The sequence below is a fragment of the Passer domesticus genome, chromosome 27 (assembly GCF_036417665.1).
Source record: "Passer domesticus isolate bPasDom1 chromosome 27, bPasDom1.hap1, whole genome shotgun sequence".
In the NCBI taxonomy this organism is placed as follows: domain Eukaryota; kingdom Metazoa; phylum Chordata; class Aves; order Passeriformes; family Passeridae; genus Passer; species Passer domesticus.
Window position 1 is genome coordinate 3474694 of NC_087500.1, and position 27044 is coordinate 3501737.

Consider the following 27044-nt stretch of genomic DNA (forward strand, 5'->3'; position numbering starts at 1 on the left):
CACACACCTTAGCGACCCCCAAACCCCCCGGTAAGAGCCTGGCGAGCCCCTGCGTGCCCACCGCCCCAGCCCGGGGCAGCCGCGACCGAGGGGTGCGCGACGGGAGGATGGCCCCGAGCCTCTGGAGCCGCTGCGGGATGCAGCTGAGGGATGCAGCACCGGGTGCAGCGGCGGGATGCAGCTGCGGGATGCAGCTGCGGGATACAGTACTGGGTGCAGCAGGGGGATGCAGCTGCCGGTGCAGCACTGGGATGCAGCAGCGGGATGCAGCTGCGGGATGCAGCACCGGGATGCGCCGCCGCCGTTCCCCCTCCCACTCCGCGCGGGAGCGCGCCGCCGAGGGGGGGGGGTTGGACCGCGGCGGCGCGCGCGCTGCCTTCACCCCCCCCCCGTCCCTTCCTCCTCCTCCTCCTCCTCTTCCTCCTCCTCCTCCGAGAGCGCGCTCGCACGGCCGGGAGCGAGGAGCCGGCGGGAGGATGCTGCAGACGGCGGCGGAGCCGGGCGGCTGGGCAGGTAGGGCGGCCGCGCTGCCGGTACCGGGGCCGCGGGGCCGGGCTGCGGGCACGGGGAGTTGCAGGCTTAGGAAAGTTGTGGGAGGTGGAGGAGATGCGCTGGAAAGGCCCCGGGATTCGGGATCGGGGCCGGGTGTGCGCCCGGGGCTGCCCGCGCTCCATCCCGGGGCGGCGGAACCCCGGAGCACCGGAGGGGTCAGGCCAGGAGGGAAACTTCTTGAGCGGAACTTTACCGAGACCACCCTCTCCGGAGCGGGGCTCCCACACCGAGAGGGACCGGCTGGGTGCCGGTAACCCCAGTACCCCCTGTACCCCCAGTACCCCGGTGTCCTCGGTAACCAAGGTAACCCCGGTAACTCTGGTACCCCGGTAACTCCGGTAACCCCGGTAACTCCGGTACCCCGGTGTCCTCGGTAACCCAGGTACCCCCGGTAACCTCGGTAAACCCCGGTAACTCCGGTAAACCCCGGTAACTCCGGTACCCCGGTACCCCGGGGGCGCACGGCGTGGGACCCCCAGGGCTGTGCGCTGGCCCGGGTTCTGCGGCAGCACCTGGCGTGGGCGGTGCTGGCCCCGGAGGTGTCGGGGTGTGCGGGGCAGGGGGCGGGGGTCGCCCCTTGGGCCCCTCCGGGTCGCCGTGCGCAGCACGCCCTGCGCGACCCCCGGAGCTGCGGGCTCGGAGAGCTGCGCTGGGAATGGGGCCGAGGCTCCGGCTGCCTCCTGCCTCCAAGGGAAGGACCTTCAGAGAGCTGCACAAAAGCTTTCTGTTGGTTGTGTCTCGGGGTGGGAGCAGCGGGGTCCCCGCTGCAGGAATGTGGAGGCAGAGGCAGATTTGACCGCTCTGCCCTGGCCATTTCCAGCAGGCTTTGCTGTTAACTTAGCAGTGAGTTACGGTGGGAGTTTTAAAGAGTTTGCAGGGCTGGGGCTTGCTCTGCCCCGGAGCAAACCCCACGGATCGCGGCACAGGGACGTGCCCGTGCCTGCCCTTGGCGGCGAGCGCCGGTCCTGCTGGATGGGCGTGTGGGAAAACAACATTTTGGCACGGGAGGCTGCCGTTTGTTTTCGGAGCAACATTTGAAAGTGCTGCTTAAACGGAGGAGATGGTTCCGTGTGAAGGGTGAGGGTCTGGAGCCCGGCATGGCACTCCTGGGGCTCCCAGGTTGAGTCACCAGCCTGCACTGGCACCTTGCTGCTGGAGCTGATGTGTCCTTGGGTCCCACGAGGATGGCAGCACCTCTGCCCCACAGGGACGAATTTTGGGTGAAAATGTGAGGCAGGAGCTGGCCCTGCCCTGCTCAGCACATTGGCTTCACCCCCTGGCTACCTGGGATGTGTGAGTGGAGATGTTTGTGAGCTGCTGTGTGTGCCTGCAAACAGCACCAGTGGGCAGCGTGTGTGACAGCCTGTGCATAAATGAGGCTCTGTCCCGGCTGCCAGCCTGGCTGGGACTTTCTTCAGCCACCACCATCCAAATCCACCACCACTGAGGTTTTTTTTTGAGTGACTGCAGGTGTTTTCCAGTGAAGCATCCAGCCCAGTGGCTTTGCTGAATGTTTGTCTCTTGTGTGGAAGGGCTCCGTGGGGATGCAGGAGCCGTGCTGGTCCCTTGGGAGCTGCCAGTGTGACTCTGCCCGACCAGAAACCCCTGCCATGTGCAGAGTTCAGGGCAGGGTGACGATACCCTGTGCTGTGGATTTTGTGCTTGTTCTGTAATCTGCCACGTGCGTTGGGAAGGAGGCTGGTGTGACCCTGGCTGAGGCTGTCTGTGCAAGCACAGAGCCAGGCTCTGCCTTAGCAGGGCTGTGACGTCACGGCAGGCTGTGACTTCCCTCTGTGAGCCTGGTACACGAGCATCCCTGAGCTGGCATCCCTGAGCTGGCATCCCTGAGCTGGCATCCCCAGGATCCCATCCCTGAGCTCCCATCCCTGACTTGGCATCCCCAGGATCCCATCTCTGAGCTGGCATCTCTGAGCTGGCATCCCTGAGCTCCAATGCCTGAACTGGCATCCCCAAGATCCCATCCCTCAGCTGGCATCCCCGATCCCCTATCCCTGACCTCCCATCCCTGACCTCCCATCCCTGATCCCCCATCCCTGATCCCCCATCCTTGAACCCCCATCCCTGATCCCCATACCTGATCCCCCATCCCTGATCCCCCATCCCTGATCCCCATCCCTGATCCCCCATCCCTGATCCCCCCATCCCTGATCCCCCATCCCCGATCCCCCATCCCTGATCCCCCATCCCCGATCCCCTATCCCTGACCCCCATCCCTGATCCCCATCCCTGATCCCCCATCCTTGATCCCCCATCCCTGATCCCCCATCCCTGATCCCCATTCCTGATCCCCCATCCCTGATCCCCCATCCCTGATCCCCCATTCCCGATCCCCCATCCCTGATACCCCATCCCTGATCCCTGATCCCCCATTCCCGATCCCCCATCCCTGAGCCCCCATGCATGGGGCTCCAGAGCAGCTGCTCTCAGTGCCCGAGTGCTGCCCAACTCTGACAGAGCAGCAGCCTCTGCATGGAGAAGTTGGGAGGCTGCTTTAACAGTCCCAGAAGTAGGAAATATTTGTGGGAGCTGGTGGCTCACTGGCCTCAGGGCTGGACTGTGGAGGGCTGCATGGCCTGGCCATGGTGGGTGAGGGTGGGTTGGGATGCCATGCCATGCCATGCCATGCCATGCCATGCCATGCCATGCCATGCCATGCCATGCCATCCCTCCCCACCTGCCTGGCTGATGCTCTCTGCGCTGTTTTTTGGGGCTCCTGTTCTGCCTGGCATTCCCAGCTGTCCCAGCACAAGGCTCCTGTCAAAGTGCCACTGGGGACACGGGGACAGGACAGAGCTGTCCCAGCTCATGCTGCCTGCAGCCGCCTGCTGTCCATCCCCACGGGCTGGCAGGGATGTGCAGGGCCTGGAGTGATGCTGGGGCCCACCAGGAGCTCACCTGGCTGTGGCCATCTGCAGCAATTCCAACCCAAAAATACTCCCTGAGCATTGCCCCAGCACCATCAGCTCATAAAGGAACTCCAGTCTTTGGGCTCTTATTTGTTGTATTTCTGGGGATTTGTTGCATTTCTGGGGATCTTCCTCTTGTTTGGCTTTTATCTAATGTTTCTGGGGAGATAAGTGTATTTCTGCGAGTGCCCAACACAGGTTTGCTATTGACTGAACAAGGAGCTCTGCACAGATGTCCCCAGTCCAGCCCTGGATGTGTCACTCGCATTGCTTTACACTGGTGAATTTCCAGGGCTAAAAGCAAACCTGCTGTGGAAGCACTGGGCAGTCTCCAAAACGTGCCAGACTTACAATTAAAAGGGCAAAAATTGCCTTTCTGAGCCCTGCAGCCCTTCCAACTGCTTCTCCTCAGCTCAGCCTGGACTGGAGTTTGAGCGTTCCAAAGCCAGAGCCCTCCGTTCTGCAGCTCTTTAATCATTTCTAGGGATGATAAAAATGCATAAATGTGCTCCCAGAGCAGAATAATGAAGCCCATGAGGGTCTATTTGTCAATTTAGCAACGATATTGTGATGTACAAAGGCTGTTTCTTAGGATGATGTTCTGAGATTGCCTCCAAAACAGTGCCATCATTTCTGTGTCAGAAAGCCCCTGTCAGGAATTCTGTCTGTGCTCTCAAGGAAACCCAGGCTGCAGCTGCACCGGAACAACTGCTCCGTTTCTCTTAGAAATACAACGATTTACCTGCCAGTCAGCAAAGGGAACCTGCAGGTTCAGGAGCCACGAGCTGCTCTGCGAGCAGGGGATGCCCCAGCGCCCCTGGGAGCTCCCCTGGTGCAGGCGTTGGTGTTTCAGAGGCATCAGGATGCCCCTGTGCCCAGCCTGGCTGCACCCTGGCCGTGGCATCAGGGCTGGCACAGGCACACCAGGCTGTGGGCACAGGGCTGGGCACTTCACATGTTTCTGGGTGCTCCCCAAGCACTCCTGACTGCACAGGGGCTGAAGGCACAGAGGATCCCTCGCTGTCAGAGGGCTCTTTATGGGTGGTTTTTTTTTTATAAAACCCACCACTTTTCCCCCTGCAATGTAAACAGCCTTTTCCCCAGGATGAATTCCCGGCAGGGGGCCAGGGAGAGGGGCTGGGGGTGGGCTGGGGGCTGTGGGGCCCCGCAGGGGTGGGCTCAGGAGGAGTCCTGGTCACAGGGGAGGGTTCTGGGGGAGCCGGGCTCTACTGAGGGCTCTGAGCCCTCCATTCCAAACAGATCTGTGCTGCTTTGGAATGGGGACGTTCCTGAGTCGTGATTCTCCCTGGCCTAATTATGGAAATTTTTTAATTAGTTGATAAGGAAGATCACTGGGAAATTGCAAAGGAAACATTTTGAGGTGAAGCCCTTATCTGTGCCGGGTCTGCCTGGAGTCAGGAGCTGCTGCAGCTGCTGGACCTGGGTCGGGCAGCAGTGCTGGGCTCGGGGTGCTGAGGGAGCTGGGCATCCCTGCTGCCTCCTTTGGTGAGGCTCTGGATTCCTCTGGCCCACAGGTTTGATCCTGGCAGCTCTGTGCCAGCCCTGCTCCCTCAGGGGATGAGCTTTGGGGATCAGGCTGGTGCCACTCTGTCTCCAGTTCGGGTATTTCTGCTCCTGACATCTGGCCACGGGCTCTTCTCTGCATCAGGGGATGAAGGAGCTGCTGAATGTGGGGTGGGCTTTGCCTGTGGAAGATCATAGGGGGTTCTCATCCTCCCATCACCTCCCAGTTCTCTGAGAGCTCTGCTGCCTTGGAGTGGGAGAATTCTGCAGCCTGGGGACATCTTTGGTCACATCTCTGTAAAACCACGGAAGGGCAAAGGGCTAAGAGCTTTTTGGAGGATATTTTTATGCTTTGTTGGAGCAGGAGAGACGTGGAAACAATGAGCCAGCTGCCACTTGGCTCTTGCAGGTGATGCTGCCCTGGATGTCCCTGGACCAAAGTGGCAGAGATGCCAAAGGCCACCACTGGTGGTGACTGGAAAGCAGCAGAGCAGGACCCCAACCTCCTGGTTTTTGGGGATGTGGGTAACTTCTGGCACATTTTTTGGGGCTTGGGGTTTTTTTCTGAACTTTCTCTGTTGGTGTGTGTGGTTTGCTGCCCTCGGCCTCCTCCTCCAGGTGCCCTGGGGGCGTCACTGCTGTTTGTCTTGGTCGGAAGCGCTGCTGCTCTGCGCTCCTTTGAAGGGCTGAAGGCACAGAGCCGGTCTGTGCTCTTCTGAGGAGCCTGAAACGCTGGTAGGAAAAAAAAAAAATCATCAAATCCCAAACAAGGGAAGCTTGTTAGGGTGCCAGCAGGAGACTGGGAGTGGCACGGAGCGGCTGCTGGCCGGGCTGGGGTGGGGCAGGGGCTCCCCCCGGGCAGGTTCCAGCTCAGAGCCCTCCCTCCCACCCTGAGCTGCCTGTGCTTCCTCTCATGCACGGCCAGGGCCTATAAATATCCCAACTCCAAATTTTCAAGAAGTATTAGGAACTCTCCAGGCTTATTTTTGAGGGCTGTTACGAAAGGGCTTGAGAGGATTAAAGCTCTCCCAGATTAATCTGTGCTGGGGAAGGGCAGTGCTGGCACCCCAGGCGTGTGATGCAGGGGGTTCACCGTGACTCCTGCGCTCCCCACTGCCCACCCAGCTGGGAGATGGGGCAGATGGGGAGATGGGGCTCCCACAGAGCCACGTTCACAGCCCCCCACATCTCCCAAGCCCCACTGAGCCCCCCCAGACCCGGCCAGCATCTGTAGGGCTGCAGGTTTGCACAGGTCAATGCCAAATTTGTGTGCCCCCTGGTTTGCAGAGGAGATAATTAGCCAACGGGTGTAATAACAATTTAGTAAGTGTGTCAAATAAGTCAGCCAGTTGTGGTGTAGAGCTCGCTGTGCCTTTGCAGGAGTCTTCCAAGGGGTGGGGATATGCCAGATGGGAATATTGCAATTCCAGGCTGGGGTCTGTCCACGCTGGGTCTGTGCAGGGGCTCACTCCTGGCCAGGAGCTGCTGCAGAGCTCGGGGAGGGAGCTGGGACTGGCACTGCAGGGCTCACACCTGGGAGAATGTCACCTGGCCAGATGTGCAGGGAGTGATGACTTGCGTGCCCCATTACCGCTGGAAGGCACAAAGCAGAGCCAGGATCTCGGGGCAGGATGGGCTCTGACCAATGCAGGGGATGAGTCAAAGGGATTTAGAGACGCCTGGCAGCCACCTGCACCTCCAGCTGCAGTGCCAGTGCACCTCCAGCTGCAGTGCCAGTGCTGCTCCCAGGGGCACGGGGCTCTGCACTCCCTCCCAGGGAAGTGCCAAGGTGGGTTCTGGTGGCAGAAAATCAGCTCCAGCACCTGCTGGCTCTTGCCATCTGCTGGGAAAGCTTTTCAGTGTGTCCTTGGGAGCATTTCTGCTCCTAAGGACTCGGGCAAACCCTCTGGCATGAGCACGGTGGTGTGTGGCAGAGATGCTGGCAGGTGGCAGGATGCCCTGGGAGCAGCCCCCCACTGCCCACCCATCCCCAAGGAGCTTTTCCTTCTGCCGGTGGTGGGAAGCCAACCCCTGTGCAGCCCCAGCTGAGGGAGCCTGGCTGTGCAGTGACAGAAAATGCAGGATCCCTGGAGGGCCAGGCTGGTGTGGTGCCAGGCAGGTGACACTGGCTGTGTCACCCCGTGGGGAGGGTGATGGGCAGAGGCACTGGTTGGTGGTGAATTCCCTGCTGTAGCAGGGAATATAAAAATAAATTTATTTTGTAAATAAAAAGCTGCCCCTTGGAACAGGAAGCCCTTTTTGGCTGTGGGTGGAGCAAAGCGTGCCTGGGCCCGGGGGGCTCAGGCAGAAGGGGGTCATGGGTCTGTGGGAAGGTGGTCTCAGGTCTTGAGGGGCTGCAGAGACAGAAACTCTGCCCCCAGCCCAGGGATCCTCACGTGGGCAGGGCAGGCAGGGTCACAAAGAGCCTCTGTGGAGGATTTGGCCTCTCCCTGCCTGCCCTGGCTCCAGCAGGGCTTTGGTGGGTGTAAATCAGGAACAGAGAGCAGGGAACCCTGCAGAACCCAGAGCAGCAGTGCAGGGGTCTCATCCTCTCACCGCCAAACCCCTCCTGCAGTGGGATCTGCCCAGCACTGCCCACTGCCAAGCTGAGTGCCAAAAATCCTGCCTTCCTTCACCTGCTGACAGGGCGCTGGAAAAGGGAGAATTCTTTAAAACATAAAACAAATAAAATTAGGTCTTCTGGTAAGGGATTAAATGGGGGCCCTCAGCTGTATTTATAGAAGGTTCAAAAGTAAATCTGTTCCCAGACTGAATAAATATTTTGCTCAGGCAGGCACGATCTTCAGTTCATCTGTCTCGCAAAGACTTGAGTGAGAGGGGAATTGATTTTCTCCAGCCTGAACAAGGCAAGCGCCTCTCAGACCCAGATAGAGAGTGAAGTCCCATTATCGGCTGAAATGGGGAAGCAGCTGGGAAATCATTAAAGAGAAAGCAAAGGCAAAGCTGCTTTAAGGAGGTGACAATTCGCTGTCGATGTGTCTGCGGCTGCCACCCCTGAAACTGCTTTGGGGCGGTGTCGCTCTGACCCCGTGAGGGATTTTGGTGGCACTTTGCAGTGACATTTTGCAGGTGCGAAATTTTGCACCTGCAGTTGTGCCGTTGTTTTGGTGACATTTTGGAGGTGCCCGTGGGAGATGGGAGTGGCTGGCACTGGTGGCGTTGGTCCCGCTGCTTGTGTGATTGCCCAGATCCCTGCACAAGGGATGGCACGGGGGGTCTGTGAGTGGGCTCAGCTCACCCCCCTGGATGGAGAGGGACCCGTCCAGGTGTGGTGGCAGTGCCAAGGACATTGGCCTCATTCTCCACTCTTCCATGGGTCACCTGGAGGTGCGGACACACCCACACGGAGCCACCCAGGGCCGGACCTGCTCTCACAAGTTTCTGCGCTCGTTCACCTGCTGTGCTGTGGCTGCCCTGTAAGGATGAGAGGAAGCTGCTGGCACATCCCTGTCGCTGTCCCCAGCCCGCGGGATGCAGCCCTTGGTCCTCAGGCTGATGCAGGTGGCGTGGGCAGAGCTTCCTGTGGCAGCGTTCAGCGCTGCACGATTCCAGCTCACGGAGCTTCTTCATTCCAGCCGGCACCTGGTGCTTGCAGACATCAGGCACGGCTGAGACAAGAGCTCAGTGCTCTGCTCTTGGTCAAGGCAGCTGCCAGGCCGGTGCCAGGGTGGTGTGAGCTGCTCAGCGAGGGTTACCGGGGCTCATGGGGTTACTGGGGCTCACTGAGTTACCAGAGCTGGTGGGGTTACCGAGGCTGCCAAGCCTCCTGGGGCTGCTGGGGCTGCCGGGGCTCACGGGGTTACTGGGGCTCACGGGGTTACCAGAGCTGCTGGGGTTACCGAGCCTGCCAAGCCTCCTGGGGCTGCTGGGGCTGCCGGGGCTCACGGGGTTACCGGGGCTGCCGATGCTGCCAGGCCTCCCGGGGCTCACGGGGCTCATGGGGTTACTGGGCCTCATGGGGTTACCAGAGCTGCTGGGGTTACCGAGCCTGCCAAGCCTCCAGGGGCTGCCTGGGTTACTGGGGCTGCTGGGGCTCACGGGGTTACCAGGGCTGCCGATGCTGCCAGGCCTCCTGGAGCTGCCGGGGTTACTGGGGCTGCCAGGGTCACCAGGGTCACCAGGGTCACCAGGGTCACCGGGGTTTCCGAGCTGCCAGTGCTGCCGGTGCTGCCGGGGTTACCAGGGCTCCCGAGGCTAACGATGCTCCCGGTGCTCCCAAGGCTACTGATGCTCCTGGGGCTCCTGGGGCTGCCAGTGCTCCCGGGGCCACCGGTGCTCCCGGGGCTGCCCAGCTCGCTGTGGCTGCCTTCTCCCCCTGCCTTCTCCCAGGTCAGAAAGGGAACAGTAAAAAGAATACAGACCAAGCCAAAGCCTTGGCCGTGTTTCCCAGCTCTCCTCCCCGCTTTCTGTGGCAGACCCACATCAAACAGCCGCTTGCTGTGAGAAGGTGCCCAGCCCCAGGCGGGTGCCCGGAGCCGGGGCGCTGTGAGGGCGCGCTGGCGGTGCCTGGCGAGAGTTTGCTGTGTGAGCTCTGTCCGCCCCGCGCTAAAAAAAGGCACGAAATGAGCAAAAATTATGCGCTGAGTCACTAATCGTTCACCCGCTGCTTTAGTCACCAGTGCTCCCACACCGGGGGACGTTTGCTGAGGGGGCACAAAGCGAGCTGTCACCGCGTCAAATGGATGTGGCCGAAAGCAGCGACCAGCTCCTGCTGCACTCACAGCTTGTGCCACCGCCCAGACCATCGGGCTCCACGGCCAGGGGAGCTGCTCAATTAATGACAGCTCCCTGATGAAGGCGCTGATGAATCGTGGCCGTGTGCGGCGCGCGGGGGCGGTGGCAGCAGCTGCTGCCCCGTCCCGTGACAGCACGGGTCACTGTCCTGCCGTCTGTCCTCCCACGGGCACACCGAGGGACACGGGATGCTGCTCCGGGGGTGGCACCCCCTGCTCAGGGGTGCTGGGGGGCTCTGTGCCTCAGTGTCCCCTCTGCCGCTGCTCCCCAGTGTCCCCCACCCACACCGGGCTGTTTCAGCCGTGGAACCCGCCGTGCCGGAGCCAAGCGTGTGTGAAAGAGCCTGTCTGAGCGCGGGGAAGAGCCATAAAGGGCCTATTTATGGAGCTGGCTCCTCACAATGTTTTCAGACACAGCCCTCGCATGTTTTCATAGCAGCACCGCCTCCGCCTCTCGCCGGCTCCGGTGGCGCTGAGCCTCTCGCCGTGTCCCCCGCACGCCCCGGGGAGCTGGGAGCCCTGCGGGGTTCCCATCGGGATCCCGGCCCCGCTGCAGCCCCGGGGCAGCCCGCAGGGCCGTGCCTTGGCCGCCTGTCCCGTCCCGCTGCGGGCTGGCACCGTGCCCACGCAGGGACACGCTCGGACCCTTGGCACGGATGGGCTTGTCAGCAGCCCCTCTGCCCGGGCTGCCACCGCCTTTCCCGTCCTCTGGAATTCGCTGGCGGGCAGCACGGAGCAGCATTCCTTCGGGAAAGCCCCAGCCGTGGCTCTCTGGTCACCCCAGCCCAGCTCTGTCACCCTCTGGGGACAGCGTGGCAGCCGCTGCGGTGACAGCAGTGGCACTGTGGGAGGCAGGTGAGCACAGAGAGCTCTGGGAGGGAGCAGGAGTGGGGCTGTGTGTCCTGGCAGGGAGATAAAGTAACTTTTCATCAGTCCGTTTTGGAATTCCTCTCAAACGGGAACGCTGACCCACCCGAGCTCGTTAAATAACATTAGTGGTGCTGCACAAATAAATGCTCCAGCTGCCAGCTGCGCTGCCGGCCGGGGCTCGCTGCCCTCTGCCCTCCTGGGAGCAGAGGTTCCCCACTCTGACGGGACACACGCTGCTCTCCTGCCAGGAGCACAGCCCAGGATTCTCCCACTGCAGCAGCTGCGTTGCTGCAGCTTCATCCCAGGGCTGCAGGAGCAGGGCAGTGAGTGCTGGGGCTGGCAGGAGCTGGGAGCCGGGAGAGGATGGAGGAACCAAACCGTGGCGAGAGGAGGGAACGAATCCAGGCCATGCTTGTCACTGAACTGATTAAACCCGAGCTCTGAAGCTCTTCTTCTGTCCTCTAGCCAGTGAGCAGTGTATAACTTCATTACTCCACATCCAGGAGACGCTGAGGGATGTGGGCAATTCATTATCATCTGTCCCGTTTCATTTCCCTGCCTGCCAGCTCTGACGTCCTGCTGTTCACAGCCAGGTCGGGGTTTCAAGGTGTGAACTGAGGCTGAAGGCCAGTGCTCCTGCAGCACGGTTCTGGACAGGCCCCTTGCACCCCTGTCACTCTTGGGGACCCCTCAGCACCACCTCGGGGGTCTCAGGGGTTTTGTGCCACCCTTGGGTGTGGCATCACCATCACCAAGCTCAAGGCTTTAGGGTCCTGACTGAGGTGCAGCATCATTCTGGGGAGCCCCAGCCCTCAGCTGAGGGGAATGCAGAAGTCAGGGATGGTTTTAACCTGGTTTCTGATGCTTCTCTTAATGATGGCTCTGGTGCCACCGTCCCCTCTCAGACAGGTCCTGCCTGCTGTCCCCCCTGAGCAGCCACACCAGGCTGCTCCTCCCCAGCCCCGGGGCAGCAGCTCTGGGTCCTGCTGGGCGCCTGCCTCAGGTCCTGGTGACTAATTGCTCTGCAAAAAGCATTTCTCCCAAGTTTCTTTCATAAGAAACGGTAACAAGGCTTTGATTTAGCTCTTCTTTTCCTTTCTTCCTGTCTTTTTCCCTCCCTTCCTACCCCAAATGCAGAAGCCCCTTTGATCGTGTGGGTTCAGGCTCCGTAACAAGATCTCTGTTTGTGTCGGGGAGTTGTCAGTGTGGCAACATGACAGCACAGTCTCCTTGTCACCTCACACACAATGAATTATTCCTTTCATTCCTTGCACCATCTCTGGGATAAATTACTGCTCCCAGATGGGCTTGTCACCCAGTGAAGCATCCTTAACCTCTGAGATGATCCCTGCCCAGCGTGGAGTGCTGGCCACTGCAGCTCACCCGAGGCTGCAGCAGAACGTTGGAGTGGGGAACTGTCAGCCTAGCTTGAAAGCAAATTGCTTTGCCAATTTATTTTCTTTCTTGTGTATGAACATATTTTTCTTAAAGGGATGCTGTCACATTAAATATGGAGCTGCCAACTGCAGGCATTAAAAAATCATGGGTCGTCCCATTTTCCTTCCTCCCACTCTAAATTCTGAGAAAACAATAAATTCGGGGTTCTTTTTACTTGTCATCCGCCTTTCAGCTCGAGATGCTTCTGCAAACTTTTCCCAGCAGCTGGGAGGTTTGGGAGCTTCAGCCCCGTGACAAGAGCTGTGGAACTGGGGCAGATGGGGCTGGCACTGGGGTGTCCCCTCAGCCACATCGGGGTGTCCAGCTGTCCCTGGACCCCTGGGGGGGTCCCCAAGAGCAGACCCAGAGCAGTCCTGGTGCTCAGGAGCCTCTCCTGCCACCACAGCTGATGGGTCTGAGCCATGTGCTGGTAAGGAAATCTTCCCCAAACCTGCCTGTGAAGGGCGTTCACTGTCAGCACGTTGCCTGGACACTGTGTCACTTTGTCACATCTCCTGTGGCAGATGCAGAAAGTCCTTTTCAGCCTTTATGTTTCCTGAGAAGGAAACATAAACCTTCCCTAAAAAAAAAAAGGGAAGTAGAGTTGTTGCACTTGGACAAAGTGTGTTTGCACGCAGCCCTGCTGAGCTGGGGATGGGAATGAGGCATTTGTCACCCTGAACAACTTCATGGCAGTTTCTGGAACGTGTCTGATGGATCTGGGATGGGACCTGCCGTCAGGTATCAGAAATCTCTCATGTATAAGAGATCTGATTGAAAACAGCTTCCACATGGGGCTGGGTCAATGCTTTCCCTTTTTTCTGCTGCGGCAAATCTCCCTCCCACAGCTGCAGGTAGGGATAAGTCTCACTCCTCTTTAATTTTAAAGAAAAATCTCTTCCAAAGCTGTGCTGTACTGCAGCCTCGCAGCTCAGCGGGGCTCAGCTGCCCCCCAGCCCCACCACGTGGGCTCCAGAGCCTCCCCCAGCAGGGTGTTTGATAACATTGATTTTAATAAAGCTCTGGGCTTGTTTTGATGGACACATCCAAAGCACTACATGGATTTAAACAGATCCCGTTGCAAATATCTCTATCTGATACCCCTGGCGTGACCAGACTGCAAATGTCACTTGCTTAGCACTATCAAATATTTAATTTGCGTTGTAATAGAGGAGCCTTTGAGAGCTCCAGCTTAAGCTGGAGGTCTCCTGTTAGCCAGCAGCTCTCCACAAATTCACTTAAAAGCCAATTTCTGCCCTGAAAAGCTCCTGACCCAGATGTGGGCGTGAGGGGAGCTGGGAGGGAAGACTGTGCCCACCTCTGCTGTGGGACCTGCAGGAGCCCTGCTCATCGCTGTAAGTGCTCTGGTGGGTGTGCTCACCTTTGCCAGGGGAACACGTGGGTGGGGAAGGGGACTGGCACTGCCATCCCGTGGTGTTTGTGCCCATGTTTGTGGCGTTGTGTGTCCAGTGGCACCGCTGCTGACCCTGCTCTCCGTGCCTGCAGTGGGGGTGGAGGTGCCCAGGAGCTGGCCTGGATCCTGCACTTGTGGAAAATCATCTTTTTTGGGAATTGCCCTGTGGCAGCGAGGGGAGCACGAGGTGCTGCCAGGGCTCAGAGTCTCCCTGGGTGGGTTTTATTTCCCAAGAGAACACAGTGGGGTCTGGATCTCATTCTGGATCCTGCACTTGTGGAAAATCATCTTTTCTGGGGATTTTCCTCTGGCAGCAAGGGGAGCACAAGGTGCTGCCAGGGCTCAGAGTCTCCCTGGGCATCACCTGCTTCTCTGTGTTCTATTTTCCAAGAGAACACCGTGGAGTCTGGATCTCATGCTGGATCCTGCACTTGTGGAAAATCATCTTTTTTGGGAATTTCCCTGTGGCAGCGAGGGGAGCACAAGGTGCTGGCAGGGCTCAGTCTCCCTGGGCATCACCTGCTTCTCTGTGTTCTATTTCCCAAGAGAAAATCTCTGTGAGACCTGGCTCTCCCTAACCTTTGTGCTGACCGCAAGAATCCCGAAGGATTCTGTGATCCTCTCGGGTTCTCCTCATCCTGGGGGTGCAGGGACAGTGAGAGGGTGAATCCTCAGTCCTTCCTCTCCCGCTGCTCCCTGCGCTGTGCTCGCTCCTCCAGCCGAGCCCTGGGATGGAATGTCTCACTCCCTGCCTCTGTTTGCTCTGCTGTTTTCCCTGCTGGATCGGGAGCAGGTGGCACTGCCCAGGTTTTGTTTCCCTGCCCCGATGCAGAGGAGCAGCGCTGCTCCCTCCATGGTGTCTCCTTCAGCTGGGTTTCAGCTGTCCTGGCTGCCCGGGAGCAGGATCTGCTGATTCAGGGGACGCTCAGCCCTGAATGCGGTGTTAATGATCTTGATGTGCAAAGGACAGGACAGGCAGCGGCACCGTGGGATGCTCCCTGCCCTCCCTGGAGGCTGCAGGATGTCCCACTGCCCTTCAGCCTGTGGGAACGGGGCCGAGGGGAGCCCCAAGAGCATCTGAGGGTAAGAACTGGGCATTTGGGGGTTCACAACGAGGGTTGTGGGTGGTGTGAGCCCTGGTCCCCGTGCCAGGAGCCAGCCTGCACTCCAGAGCCCTGAGGAGAGGCAGCTCACACTAATCCTTGCTCTGACAACGGATGGTTTATGGGCTGATCCTAAAATGTGCCTCGCTCTGGCATTAGCAGAGCATATGTCAGGGTTTGGGGCAGCTGGTTTGATGCAGTGTTATGAAATGCTGGAAGTGCTGCAGCCACGGCCAGGCCCTCCAAAACCTGCAATCTGCCTGGCTCTGCTCAGCCCTCTGATGCTAAATCAGACCCCCTGGGCCACCTCCATGCCCAGGGCAGAGCCCCCCGTGCCCTTCCCATCCCTCCCCCAGCATCCAGATCCTCTTCATCAAATCACCCGGGGACTTCTCAGTGCTCAGCCTTGGAGTCAGCGCAGAAAGCTGCCCCATTCCCCATCTCCCCTGTCACCGGGAGCTGCTCTTGGCCGGAGGTGGCTCCTGCGGTGCCACCCCTGCCAGCTGGCATGCCAGCGCTGCCCCGCGTGACGCCGGGGGCTCTTGGGGAGCCGCAGGCAGCGGCTGGGACGTGCCGGCCGCGTCCGGAGCCCGCTGATGAGCGCTGATTTAGTGGCGATCGACCCGCCATTGAAGCGCTCCGTGAAAGACGAGACGGGCGCCCGCGGCTCTGCAGGCAGGGCTGTGGCACAAGGGCAGGAGGTGCCACCGCCAGCGCCAGGTAGGAGCCGCCCGTGCCAGCCTGTGCCAGCCTGTGCCAGGCAGTGATGGGTGGGTGGGCTGGAGTTGCCTGTGCCGCTGCTGGGGGGTCTGTGAGGGTGGCAGGGCTCTGCTGCAGGGGGTCTGGGGGTGCCTGGAGGGGGGCACGGCCGGGGGTCCCGGTGCAAACACGCGAGGCAGGGTCACAGAGCTGCTGAGCGGTGCAAACCCTGAGGTGGTGGGTGCAGACTGGAGTTGGGATTGAGGTGTTGTGGCAGCTCTGGCTTTCCCGAGGGGCCTTGCAGGTGTGGACCATGAAACTGGTCCTTACTCAGGGGGTTTGAGGGAATTTTGTGGCCACTCTTATGCCAACACTTTATTTTACTTCTGTTGCTTTTATTTTATTTTTTTTTTTCTTTTTTACTGTTGTGTGTACTCGATGGGAGGCAAGCAAGGTGGATTCAGTAGAATGTAACCAAGTGAACTCAAGATTTTTATTCCATTCAGATCTCTTGCTCTCTTACCAAGTTCATGCACTTTCTGCTCAGGTGGTGTTTTCCCTGATCCCAGTTGCTGAATGGAGAGATCTCCCAGTTAGCTCTTGTCAGGTCCCCTCAGCTCTTGTCTGTCCCCTCTGTTGGGGGGAGGTTCTGGCCGTGTGTGCTGGCTCTCCTGAGCTCAGTCCAAACAAAAATCCCACAGGACACCAGCTGGTGCTGGTGGCAGCAGGGTCCCTGCCGGGGTGGGACACTGAGGGAACGGCCCTGCACAGATGTGCAGGCTGTGTGTGCATGGGAACCTCTGTCCAGGCTGGGCTAACAGCACGCCCTGTGCCCAGCCTGGCCTTTAGGGGCCTGCCCAGGTTATTCAGAATACGGGAGATGGTTTATAAATAATGGGAATAATGAGGGGAATAATGGGAAAGGACCTGACCTGCTCCAAACCTGCTCCCTCACCAGGATTGTGGAGCTTGGCCTGAGCCCCACTGCCCTGCTGATGTGTCTCATGGCCAGCCAGAGGCTTTTCTGGGGTGCTGTGGGGTGCTTGGGATCCTGTGGGATCCTGTGGGGTGTTTGGGATCCTGTGGGATGCTGTAGGATGCTGTGGGGTGCTGTGGGGTGCTTGGGATCCTGTGGCATGGTGTGGGACGTTGTGGGATGCTGTGGGATGCTGTGGGATGCTGTGGGATGCTGTGGGATCCTATAGGGTTCTGTGGGAGGCTGTGGGATCCTGTGGGATGCTGTGGGATCCTCAGGAATCCTCAGGGATCCTCAGGGGTGCTGTGGGGTGCTGTGAGGTGCTGTAGGATGCTGTGGGATGCTGTGGGATCCTGTGGGGTGCTGTGGGGTGCTGTGAGGTGCTGTGGGATGCTGTGGGATCCTGTGGGGTGCTGTGGGGTGCTGTGAGGTGCTGTGGGATGCTGTGGGGTGCTGTGGGGTGCTGTGAGGTGCTGTAGGATGCTGTGGGATGCTGTGGGATGCTGTGGGGTGCTGTGGGATGCTGTGGGATCCTGTGGGATGCTGTGGGATCCTCAGAAATCCTCAGGGATCCTCAGGGGTGCTGTGGGATGCTGTGGGATGCTGTGGGATCCTGTGGGGTGCTGTGGGGTGCTGTGGGGTGCTGTGGGGTGCTGTGGGATCCTGTGGGGTGCTGTGGGGTGCTGCTTCAGCCCAGTGTGTGGGCATGGAGCCACTTGCAGTTGCTGCAGCCCGTGCAGCAAGCTGTGGATTCTGGAGTTTGCTTTGCGTTCAGGAGCTCAGTGAAGGGTGGCCCAGCACCCTGCAGGAAATCAGCAGCCAGAGGAACATCCCTGTGAGGCCTTGGCTCCAGGGAAGGGCAGCAGGAGGGGCAGGGTGTGATCAGGTCCTGGGAGGTGCCCCTGGTGCTGCCCAGCAGGGCAGATCTGGGCAGGGCTGGGTGGTGGCAGCTGATCTGCCCCATCCAGGGCAAGACACCCTTGGGATGACTACCCCAAAATTTGCAGCTGCTTGTGATGCTCCTGCACGGAGGAGACAAAACCTCCTGGCTCCTGGGGTGGGGTGGTGGGGCTGGGGTGTGGGGAGCCCCTGTTCTGAGCTGGGTTTGGCTCAGAGCCACCCTGGGGGTGTCCTTTAACCCTCACCTTGCTGTGAAAGGTAACAGCCCCCCATCCCTTAACCAACAATTCCTCAAGGCTCTGCTGAAAAGGTGAAATCTGCCCCAAAGCTGGCATCACTCAGGGCACTGCCAGCCTGCACACGTGCCACGAGCTGTCCCTGTGACCTGTCCCAGCCACCAGGCATCCGTTTGTGACCCTGACACCTGAGAAGCAGAACGGGCACAGAAGAAATTAAGTGAATGAGACAACAAGTGTGTGTGCAATTAGGACAGAGCTTCAAACGCTGCCCCGGGAGCCGGGACAGGAGCTGCTGCCTAATCAGAGCACCAGCAGCGCCCGTTCTAAAGGCGAGGGAGACTTTGGGGATACTTTGTCCACATAATGTTCCAATTTTAGCTCTGCGTCCTGGGATGTAATTGCATTAAAAATACCCGGGGAGGGGGAGGATGCCAAGGGCACCCGGCGACCTGCCCCGGCTGGCGTGTCCCCACCAGCGTGCCGCGTGTCCCTGGGGCCCCGTCTCACATTCCTGCTGCTGATCTCCTCCCAGATCTGCTTTCCGGTTGCTCTGTTAATGGTTATCCCGGGAAAGGCAGCTAGCGGGACACCTCGGCTCCTGCGGGCTGGTGGGGACACTGCGGCCACCCCCGGGCTGCGGGATGGGGCAGGGGGGACGGGAGCTCGCCCGGTGGGTGGGTGAGTGGCAGTGGCACTGCCTTTAGTCCCCGCTGCCCCTGTCCCCGCTGTCCCTGGCATCCCCGCTGTCCCCGGTCCCCGCTGTCCCCGGTCCCCGCTGTCCCCGGTGCCCGGTCCCACTCGCGGGACGGGCGCGGAGCGGCGGCGCCACCGCGGGGTCGCGGCCGGGGCTGCAGCGAACCGAGCTCCCGGTGGGCCCGGGGACCGAGCCCTCGTAGCCTGGAGGGTGCAGAGAGCTGGGGCGAGGGCACCCCAGCATCCCCGCGGGGTTCGCACATCCCGAGCCCGCGGTGCGGGAGACTGAGTGCTGGCGGTGCAGCCCTGCCGAGGGTGCCAGGGACGGCCCTGCAGGGCACCCTTGGGTGCTGCCCGGCGCCCCGGCCCCTGCCCTGGCCCCTTGCCGGGTGTTTGTAAGCGCAGCTGCCCGCTCCGGGGCCGTAACTGGATCGCGGGGCTCGGGTGACCTTCGCGCCTCCGGGGCTGCTCTGGATGTCCCAGCGACGCCCGGCTGGGGTCGGCCAGCAGGAACAGTGTCCCTGCAAGGCAAAGGCTGCTGCAGGGCTGTCCCCAGCCGACCCCAGGCTCTCCATGGGCGGCTCTTCTCTGTGGTGTCGCTGGGTGGGTCTGGGGCTCCAGCTCCTGGTGCGAGCTGGTCCCACAGAGCCCCACGTTCGCCCTGCTGGTGGCAGTGCCAGCTGTTCTCATCCGTGGTGGGGACAGGCTCTGGGACACCTCACCGCACACGAGTCCTGCCAGCTGAATCTCTTGCCTGCAGAGAGCTGGTTCCATCCTAACTCTGCCTTGGGCCGACCCACAGTGCTGCCCACCAGTGAACAGAGCCTTGACCTGGCACAGGGAGTGTCGTCCAGAGCTGGAAACGTGGAAGAAGTGGGTTATCCTCTGCTCCAGCACTCCTGGCAATGCTGCTGCTCAGGTCATCTTGCCCAAACGCTGTTGCACGTGCTCAGGGATCCCCCCAGACTCACACAACCACAGCCGTGGGAGCTGTGTTGGCCTCTCCTGCCTCACCCGGCCCCCCTTCCTGCCCCTCTGTCCTCACAGCGGGTCTGTCCTTCCTCCCGCAGGCATGAAGCGACCCCTGAGCCCATCCCACAGCCCCGAGAGCGCAGTGCAGCTGGTGGAGGAGGCCAGCTGCCCCCCCAGCCAGCCCGAGCAGCGCCTGAAGCGGGAGAAGAAGCAGCAGTCGTTCACACTTTGCGAGGTCTGCAATATCCAGCTGAACTCCGCTGCCCAGGCGCAGATCCACTACAACGGCAAGTCCCACCAGAAGCGCCTCAAGCAGCTAAACAAGGGGAAGATGCCAGCAGCCCAAGGTAGGAGCCCACCCAGCAGGTCGAGGCTGCCCCAAGGCTGCCCTTGCTCTGGCACAGCTGCTCCCTTGGGCTCGTGGAAAGGTTGGAAGTGCTTGGTTTGGTCCTTGGCGTCCGTCGCTGGCTGGAGGTGCAGGGATTTCAGCACTGAGGTGGTTTTGGGGCCCAGGAGGCCACGCTGCAGCAGCAGAGGGATGGACACTCGTGGGTCTGTCCACGTGCAAGCGTGCTGGTTGCTGCTCTCTTTGTGGGTGTCTCCTTGAGTCCTGTAGCTGGTTTGTGCAGCGTCCCCAAGGCTGTCACTTGCTGGGATACTGGATTGTCCTCTGCAGGTGCCAGCCTGAGCGTGTCCCCCAGGCTCCTGCTGTGCATTTCTCCTGTATCTGTGCTGAGTTTGATCCAAAATGCTGCTCAGGTGTTGGTGCTGAGGCCGCTCACCTGTTGGCTGTGGCAGGAATGCTGCCACGTGCAGGTGCCGTGCTGCTGGGCAGGAGCTTGTGCAAGGGCAAGGACTCACTTGCCCTCTGTGCCATCTGCCAGCATTCACCTGGCTGGGCCCAGCTGGCTGCTGCAGATTTTATGCACAAAAGCAGGGAAACGTGCCCAGAAATGTCACCCTGTCACCGTGGCTGACCTGCTCTGCCTGAGCCTTTGGCTGTGAGGGATTGTCATTAGCAGGAAACCAAGGGAATTGCACAGAACCACAGAATGCCTGGGGATGGAAGGGACCTGAAAGATTCTATGGTTCCCTGCTGCTGCTCTTCCTAGAGACTGGGCAGTCTGGAGCCATAAATTCCTAGCATGGCAATAGTCATCTGTGTGCCAAATCCTGCCCTGACTGGTGCTGGTTTTGTTTGGGTAAGGCCTGGGATATGCAAAGGAGCAGGTCCCTTCATCAGCGTTCCTGACAGATGGAAATATCTCCTGCTATTTTAATGGGGATAGGCCTCATAAATTCCAGCCTGCAGCTCCCAGCTTCTCCCCTCAGCGTGGCCTGTGGGAGGCTGTCCAGGGATGCATTTCCTACTGAGCCAAAGAATCCTTGGGCATGCCAGTCTGCTCTTTGTGCTCTGCACCGTCCCTGACCTCTGCCAGTGTGGCACCCCTGGGGTCAGCCCCACACTCTGCACTCTGCCAGGCTCGGCGTGGTCACTCCTGAGTGTGCAGGGCTCTGCTCTGTTGTGTGGAGAAATCACAGGCAGCAGCTGCTCCCTGTGCCTCCCTGTCCCTGCTGTTCCCGCTGGAGCTGACCTTTCCCTGCACTTCTGGTTAAAAATGTCACTTCCAGCGTTGTCACTGTGAGCCTTTCCCAGCCTCCTGAGCCTGCTGGGAACTGACTGATGTGACTCCTGTGTCCCCTCTGCACTGGTCGTGCCACTTGATGCCATGTGGGACCCCCCAAAATGACCCCCAGGGGACCAGCCCTGTGCTGAGGACAAGTGCAGGACAAGCTGCTGGCTGGGCTGTGGTGCATGGGCAGGGCTGGCAGGGCCATGGGGTGCTGGGGAAGTCCTGCCCTGCCTCATCCCACTCCTCGAGGAGCCCTTCACCAGATCTGCACCTTTGGCTGCTGAGAAAATGCATCTGCCTGCAGTCCTGGGACAGCCACCCCTCCTTGGGCAGCTGGGCACAGCCTGGCACAGCCCACAGACAGGAATGGCCACCACGGCTCTCCAGGGGCGTGTCAGCACTGGGGGAGCCTTGGGAGGGTAAAGACAGTGGATTAAATGAAGTAATTGAGTAATGAGTAATTGAGGGATGTTCCTCTGGGCTGGAATCTCTGTCTCATGCTGACATCTACAGCTACATCAAAGGCAGCTTCCCATTCAGCACTCAGTCTCCTGCTCCCCTCTGGCTCCTGGGATCTGTTCTTCCTGCACAGGCTGTGATCGTGCAGCAAAGCTGCAGAGCAGAGGAGATGGCAAACATGCTAATCAGTGTCATTACGATTCATTAGCTCTGTAGTAGAAAGCCCCCAACTTAAAAAAAAAACAAATGGTTGCTTATTAGACTTTTCATTTAGCAAGACAGATCCCAGATCCTCGTTGTCCTGTGTGGAATCACGGGGAAGGTGGTGATTAGGTGCAGGGTGGTCACAGATGAGAGACGCTTTCGTGCCGCAGATGCCAGTCCTAATCCAACTGGGTCACGAGTGATTTAATTACTGCCTGTGATTTCCCAGGGAGCCCGAGCCATCTCAGTTTGCTCTCAGAGTCCTCGAGAACCAAACCACAGTCTGGTGTTGCTGCTGAGCCACCCCAAAATGGGCTGCAGGAGCATGGGCAGGGGGCTGCTGCTTCCCCTCACCCTGGATCATCTCTGGGGCTCCCACCACAGGAAGGCTGAGCTGGAGCATTTCAAAACTTACACCCTGATTCATTGCCCTCCCTAAAAGTCCTTTCCACCAGTGTCTCAAAAAGCCATGGGATGTGAGAACAGCTCGTGCACGCTGCTGTCAGAGCTCTGTCTCTGGGCTCTGCCAGCCCCACCTCCCTGCGAGGCAGTGGGGAGCACTCTCCTTTGGAGCACCAGTTCCCTGGCAAATCTGAGCTGACAGCAGCTCATGCCCCTTTGGCCAGGGAAGGACACGCTGCTCAGGCATCTCCTGTGCCCAGGAGGCTTCAGCCAAGCCCAACTCAAACCACTTTTCTTGGCTTTGGAGGCTGCTGAGCTGCTCCCCCAGCCCAAATGCCAGCACCCGGAGGCAGCTGTGCCCTGGGGCTGATTTGTGTCCCAAACCCTTCCTCCTCTCCAGCATCCCATGGCATTATGTACCCTGCCCCTGTCCCTGCCTGCCCAGAGCTGTCACCCCGCCTCACGCTGGGGCTGCCTGGTGCTGTGCCCCCCCTCGGCAGCACAGCCCTGGAACAAGAGCTCCTTGCAAAGGGAAAGGTCCTGGATTCCCAATTATGCACTGAGATGTCTGTCCGTGCGTGTTTGGGAGCAGGGAGCTTTGAGATGAGCAGAGAAATCGCTGTGACAGCTTCAGCATCACTGGGCCTGCAGCAGAGAGCAGGGCCCCTGGCAGGGATGTGGGGACCCCAGGGGAGCCTCTGGGGGTCAGAGGGGGCTGGCAGCTGCTGGTGGGATTATCTGGGGTTTCACAGGGGTCCCAGCTCCCTGATTTTGGCAGCTGGCAGGGAACCCACTCCCACTGAATGCAGAGCTGGGGGCAGTGCCTGAGGCACTGGGGCTGGGCTGTTGCACTGACCAAGGAGCACCATGGTTGTGCTCTTGGCTGGTCTGGGCGAGCCCTGATGGGAGACAGCTCCTGAAAACCACCCAGAGCAGCTCCTGAAAACCACCCAGAGACAGCTCCTGAAAACCACCCAGAGCAGCTCCTGAAAACCACCCAGAGCAGCTCCTGAAAACCACCCAGAGCAGCTCCTGAAAACCACCCAGAGACAGCTCCTGAAAACCACCCAGAGACAGCTCCTGAAAACCACCCAGAGCAGCTCCTGAAAACCACCCAGAGACAGCTCCTGAAAACCACCCAGAGCAGCTCCTGAAAACCACCCAGAGCAGCTCCTGAAAACCACCCAGAGACAGCTCCTGAAAACCACCCAGAGCAGCTCCTTTAAACCACCCAGAGCAGCTCCTTTAAACCACCCAGAGCAGCTCCTGAAAACCACCCAGAGCAGCTCCTGAAAACCACCCAGAGCAGCTCCTGAAAACCACCCAGAGCAGCTCCTGGGGTGGACAGCAGCAGGGGAGGGGACCTGGTGGGTCTGACCATGGCACTGGTGGGTGTGTGATCCCACTCCTTGCTGCTGCTCTGTGATCCTGCTCTGTGTTCCTTCTCCACGGCCCTGCTCTGTGTGCTCTGGCACCTCGTTCTCAGCTGCATTCCCTCCTCCTTCCCCCTCTGCTGTGGCAGCCTTTCAGCTGTTCATTACCCAGCAGACGGGTGCCAGTCCCTTTCAGCCACGTTCAGCTGGGCTTTGTCTGCAATAATCCCGAGGTATTGATTTAAATAGTTTGCAAACATGTGGGATTAGGGTCTAATTGGGACTAATCGGGGTGCAGCAGCCATGTCACTGCCAGGTTGGGGCTGGGACATTCTCACATCTGCCCTTGATGGAGCTGCCAGCCGTGCCCAGCCTTGGTGCCTGCTCCAGCAGTGCCAGAGGAAATGTTCTTTCTTGCTTCCTCCTGCAGGAATTTGCTGCTCTCCTGCTTTTGGGACTTTTGGGACAAATTTGGCAGGGACAAGCTGGCATGGGAGCCACTCACAGCCTCCATCACCAGGTACACTGGCAGCACATCGGGCTCTCCCAAACTTCCCAATGGCAGATCCATAAAGGGGATTTAACATTTGGCTGGGACAAACCCTGCATCTGCCAGGTGCTGATCAATACCTTGTGCCCAATAAGCGCCAGGGCTCAAATTTTAAGCTTATGTGAATTTATGAAGGACAAATATACGGAGTCCTCCTGCTCCATTGGCCTCGGCTGCTCCCTTCAGCTGTGAGCAAAGATGAGCAAAAATAGCTTTTCAGATCAGATTTGAATAACCTGGAATCTCAGTGGGAGAAATAGAATGGGTTTTTTTTCGTGTCTTAAAGATGCTGGCTGGGATCAGGAATAATTTGAAGAAGCTGAATTGGGTAATTGTACATTTTCCTTCCCTCTGCTCACTCCCAGGCTTCTCCCTTGCCGTTGGGGCACAGGGATGGGGTGCAGGGATCTCCTGGGGCAGAGCTGGGAGGGCTCAGAAGGGGAGGGATTTACCCCTGCCACTGGGAACTGGCAGAAAACCCCTGTTTCACTAAACACTCTTTTTTTTTTTTTTTACAAAAAAGCCCAGTTTCTGTGTGGGAAGGGACCTGTGGGTGCCGTGTGAGAGGCTGCACGTGAGCTCAAACCCTGCACATCAACTTTGTGCTGGCCCATGAATCCAGAGCAAACTGCTCCCTTTCTAAATCCTCAGAAAATACCCCCTTAGCTTGCTGTCCCTATGAAAAGCCCAGCCATTCAGCTTTCTGTGGATTAATAACTGTAGCATAATTAATCTCTGATTTTATTGAGTCGGTAACTTCAAATAGAAAATGATCAGTGGTCAGCTTTGCCTGGAAGGTTTTTGTGGTGTGGAGCCTTCCCCACTGGGACTCTGACCTCTGGCTCTGCACCCCAGTTCTGGTCAGAGCTTCAGGGATATTTTTCCTTGACTTAATCTGAAAAGATCCTTTAAATTTAAACTCTTAGAGAGAAGCTGCAGGGCTTTTCTTGTGCTGCTGGGGCATCGAGGAGGTGGGAACCTCCCATGGCAGGAGCTTGGGTGCTCAGGTGGATGCTCCAGCTTAAGAAATATAGAGAAATATGGAGACCAAGCCAAAAAATATCAAAGTCGGATAATATAAATCAAATATCATCTTTCTGTGGGCTGGTGGGGGCTGCCTGGGCCACGGGAGTGTCAGGCTGCCTCTGGTGTGGTGCTGGCAGAGGCTGTGCTGCGCTGCTGGCAGTGAAGATTTTTCCCCCCAAAAAAAATCAGTAGGAAGTTGCCTCGTGTTATTTTTAAGCCCTGCAGTTGTGAGCCATTCCTCTTTAATCGAGGATTTTGCTGTCACTTTCTTCCAGCGGGTTTGCTGTCACGTTGCCTCAGTAAGCGTTTCACGGCCACTCAGCTCAGGGCTGCCACGCACGTGACATTCATTAGAAGTGGATTAAGAACAACGAGGAACATGGAATATTTTCACCATTTCCCACGTAGCATCAGCTCAGCAGATTTGGGAGAGGAAACCTGGCAGGTTTTTGTTTGAAGCAGGGAAAACAATGGTCAAAGCAGCAGCTCAGCCGTGAGCGTGCCCCGACTTGTCGGCACCTGCTGGTCTGAGCCTGAAGGAGCCTTTTCCAGAGCTCCATCAGCAGCTCTGAGCAGGGCTGAGGTCCCCAGGATGGGGTGATGTCCCCCAGGAAGCGTGCCCAGTGCTGGGGATGCTCTGGGGTCAGGCTCTTGTGGCCACCCCATGGGATCCAAACTCATCCTGTTTGGAGGGCTTGGCTTTGCCCCCCAGCACCTGGGGGCTGCTGGAAATTTTCACACTGGCATCTTGGCTTTGTGATTAAATTCTTAATTAGCTGATCACAGCTGCAGGGGGGCTATATCCTAATCATCCCCAGGGGGACCTCACCCCGCCCGGGGGGCTCTGCTGTTCTCGGGAGGAGGCAGCCACCGTCCTGCTCTGACGGGAGCATCCTGCTGCATCCCACAGCTCATCCCGCTCCCTCCCGGCTGTCTCTGGGGATTGGAGGAGCTGGATGGAGCAGGTCGTGCCCGGCTGTGCGTGCCAGGGCTGTGCCCCGTGCCCAAAAGAGCACGGGACTGAACGGGGGGAGTGGGACTGGGGAGGGGTAAAGTGACTTATCCACATCTGGAAACGCAGCTCATCCCCCTCCAGCCTCCAGCCTCGGGCTCCTCTCTGTGCCTGCTGTGTCTGTGTGTCTGTGTGTCTGTGTGTGTGTGTGTGTGCACACGCGTGTGCTGCCCGCCCGGGGACACGGCAGGAGATGAGCTTTGGAACCAGGGGAATGGGGAGGGGAGGGTTGTGGGTAGTGCAGAGCTGTCACTGTGATTTAGGGTCGGCTGCTTAAACTGTTTTATGTTGCCAGACAGTAAGTCGTAAGCAATATAAAATTTTCTCTGAAGAGATGATCTCCCCTCGTCATGCTTCTGCCTCTTTGCCAGAGTGAGCTCTCCTTTCCATAACCCCGTGGTGGTGTCAGTGAGGGTGTGCAGAGGGAGAAAACGAGATTCTGGCTTTTGGAGCCTTGTCCACAGCCTGGGATTGGAAATCCAGGGGGATCCAGGGCCCTGCTCTCTGGTGCTGGTGCTGCTGGGAGAGCTGGTGATGCTCTGGATGAGCTCTGCTGTTGGTAGCTGTGTCCTACAGCACAAAGACCACGACCTTTCCCTGCAGCCTCCCTGGGCTGCCCCCAGCTCTGCTTTTGGAGCCTGAGAGTCGGATCTGTTGGAGCTGTCAGAGCTGTTGGGGTTGTCAGAGAGGTTGGAGCAGGGCTGCCTCTGCCTGCAGGCACTGCCTGCTCACCTCAGATTCACTTCCCTTCCTTTTTCATGCCCCTGAGTTATCTCTGCTTTTGGACAGCTTGCCCACAACACTGCTCCAGCTCGCCTTTGGTATTTTCTGCAGCCACAGATTCACAAGGAGCAGTTTCATTTATCTGGCTGTTGCTGTGCCAGCCGGAGTGTCTCGGTGTGGTCTGAGCTGTGGCACCAGAGTGTTTGCCCAGATGAGCTCCCCGGGCACCAGCAGCTCCTGAGGGGCCAAAGCTAAGCAGGAACCTGATGGGCAAGACCAGAGACAGCATCACCCCTGGCTAATGAAGCACCCAGAAGATTTTGGGTAGTTGGTTTCCATGCCAAACTCCATATGGGCACCGTGGCCACCCAGGAAATCTGCATTGGGCTGGGGGAACCAAAGCGTGGTGGGAAGGTGGAACCCTCTGCCCTGTCCCTTCCAGGAGAGCCCTCCTCAATTAGATGGAAAATCTTACACTCTCTCTCTCTCTGGAACTATTTCCAGGTGTAATTTCCACCCCTTTTCTTGATAATTAAATATTTCTAGGTCATCCAGTTTCTCCACCCTATTCACAGACGTGTCCTGGATGCCTTTGTAATTA

General features: G+C 58.8%; 1 protein-coding gene across 3 annotated transcripts in view; it reads left to right on the forward strand.

The window, feature by feature from the left end:
* The first annotated feature begins 403 nt into the window (after positions 1–403).
* The window catches only part of ZNF385C (zinc finger protein 385C), a 60666-nt gene continuing 34025 nt past the window's right edge, over positions 404–27044 (forward strand). For 2 of the 3 annotated variants that reach the window (XM_064400069.1, XM_064400070.1), the window contains exons 1-2: positions 404–513; positions 19159–19407. In XM_064400069.1, the coding sequence (XP_064256139.1) occupies positions 477–513; positions 19159–19407 (286 nt within the window). In that variant the 5' untranslated portion in view covers positions 404–476. The remainder of the gene's footprint in view (positions 514–19158; positions 19408–27044) is intronic. The other variant, XM_064400072.1, reaches the window with a different exon arrangement.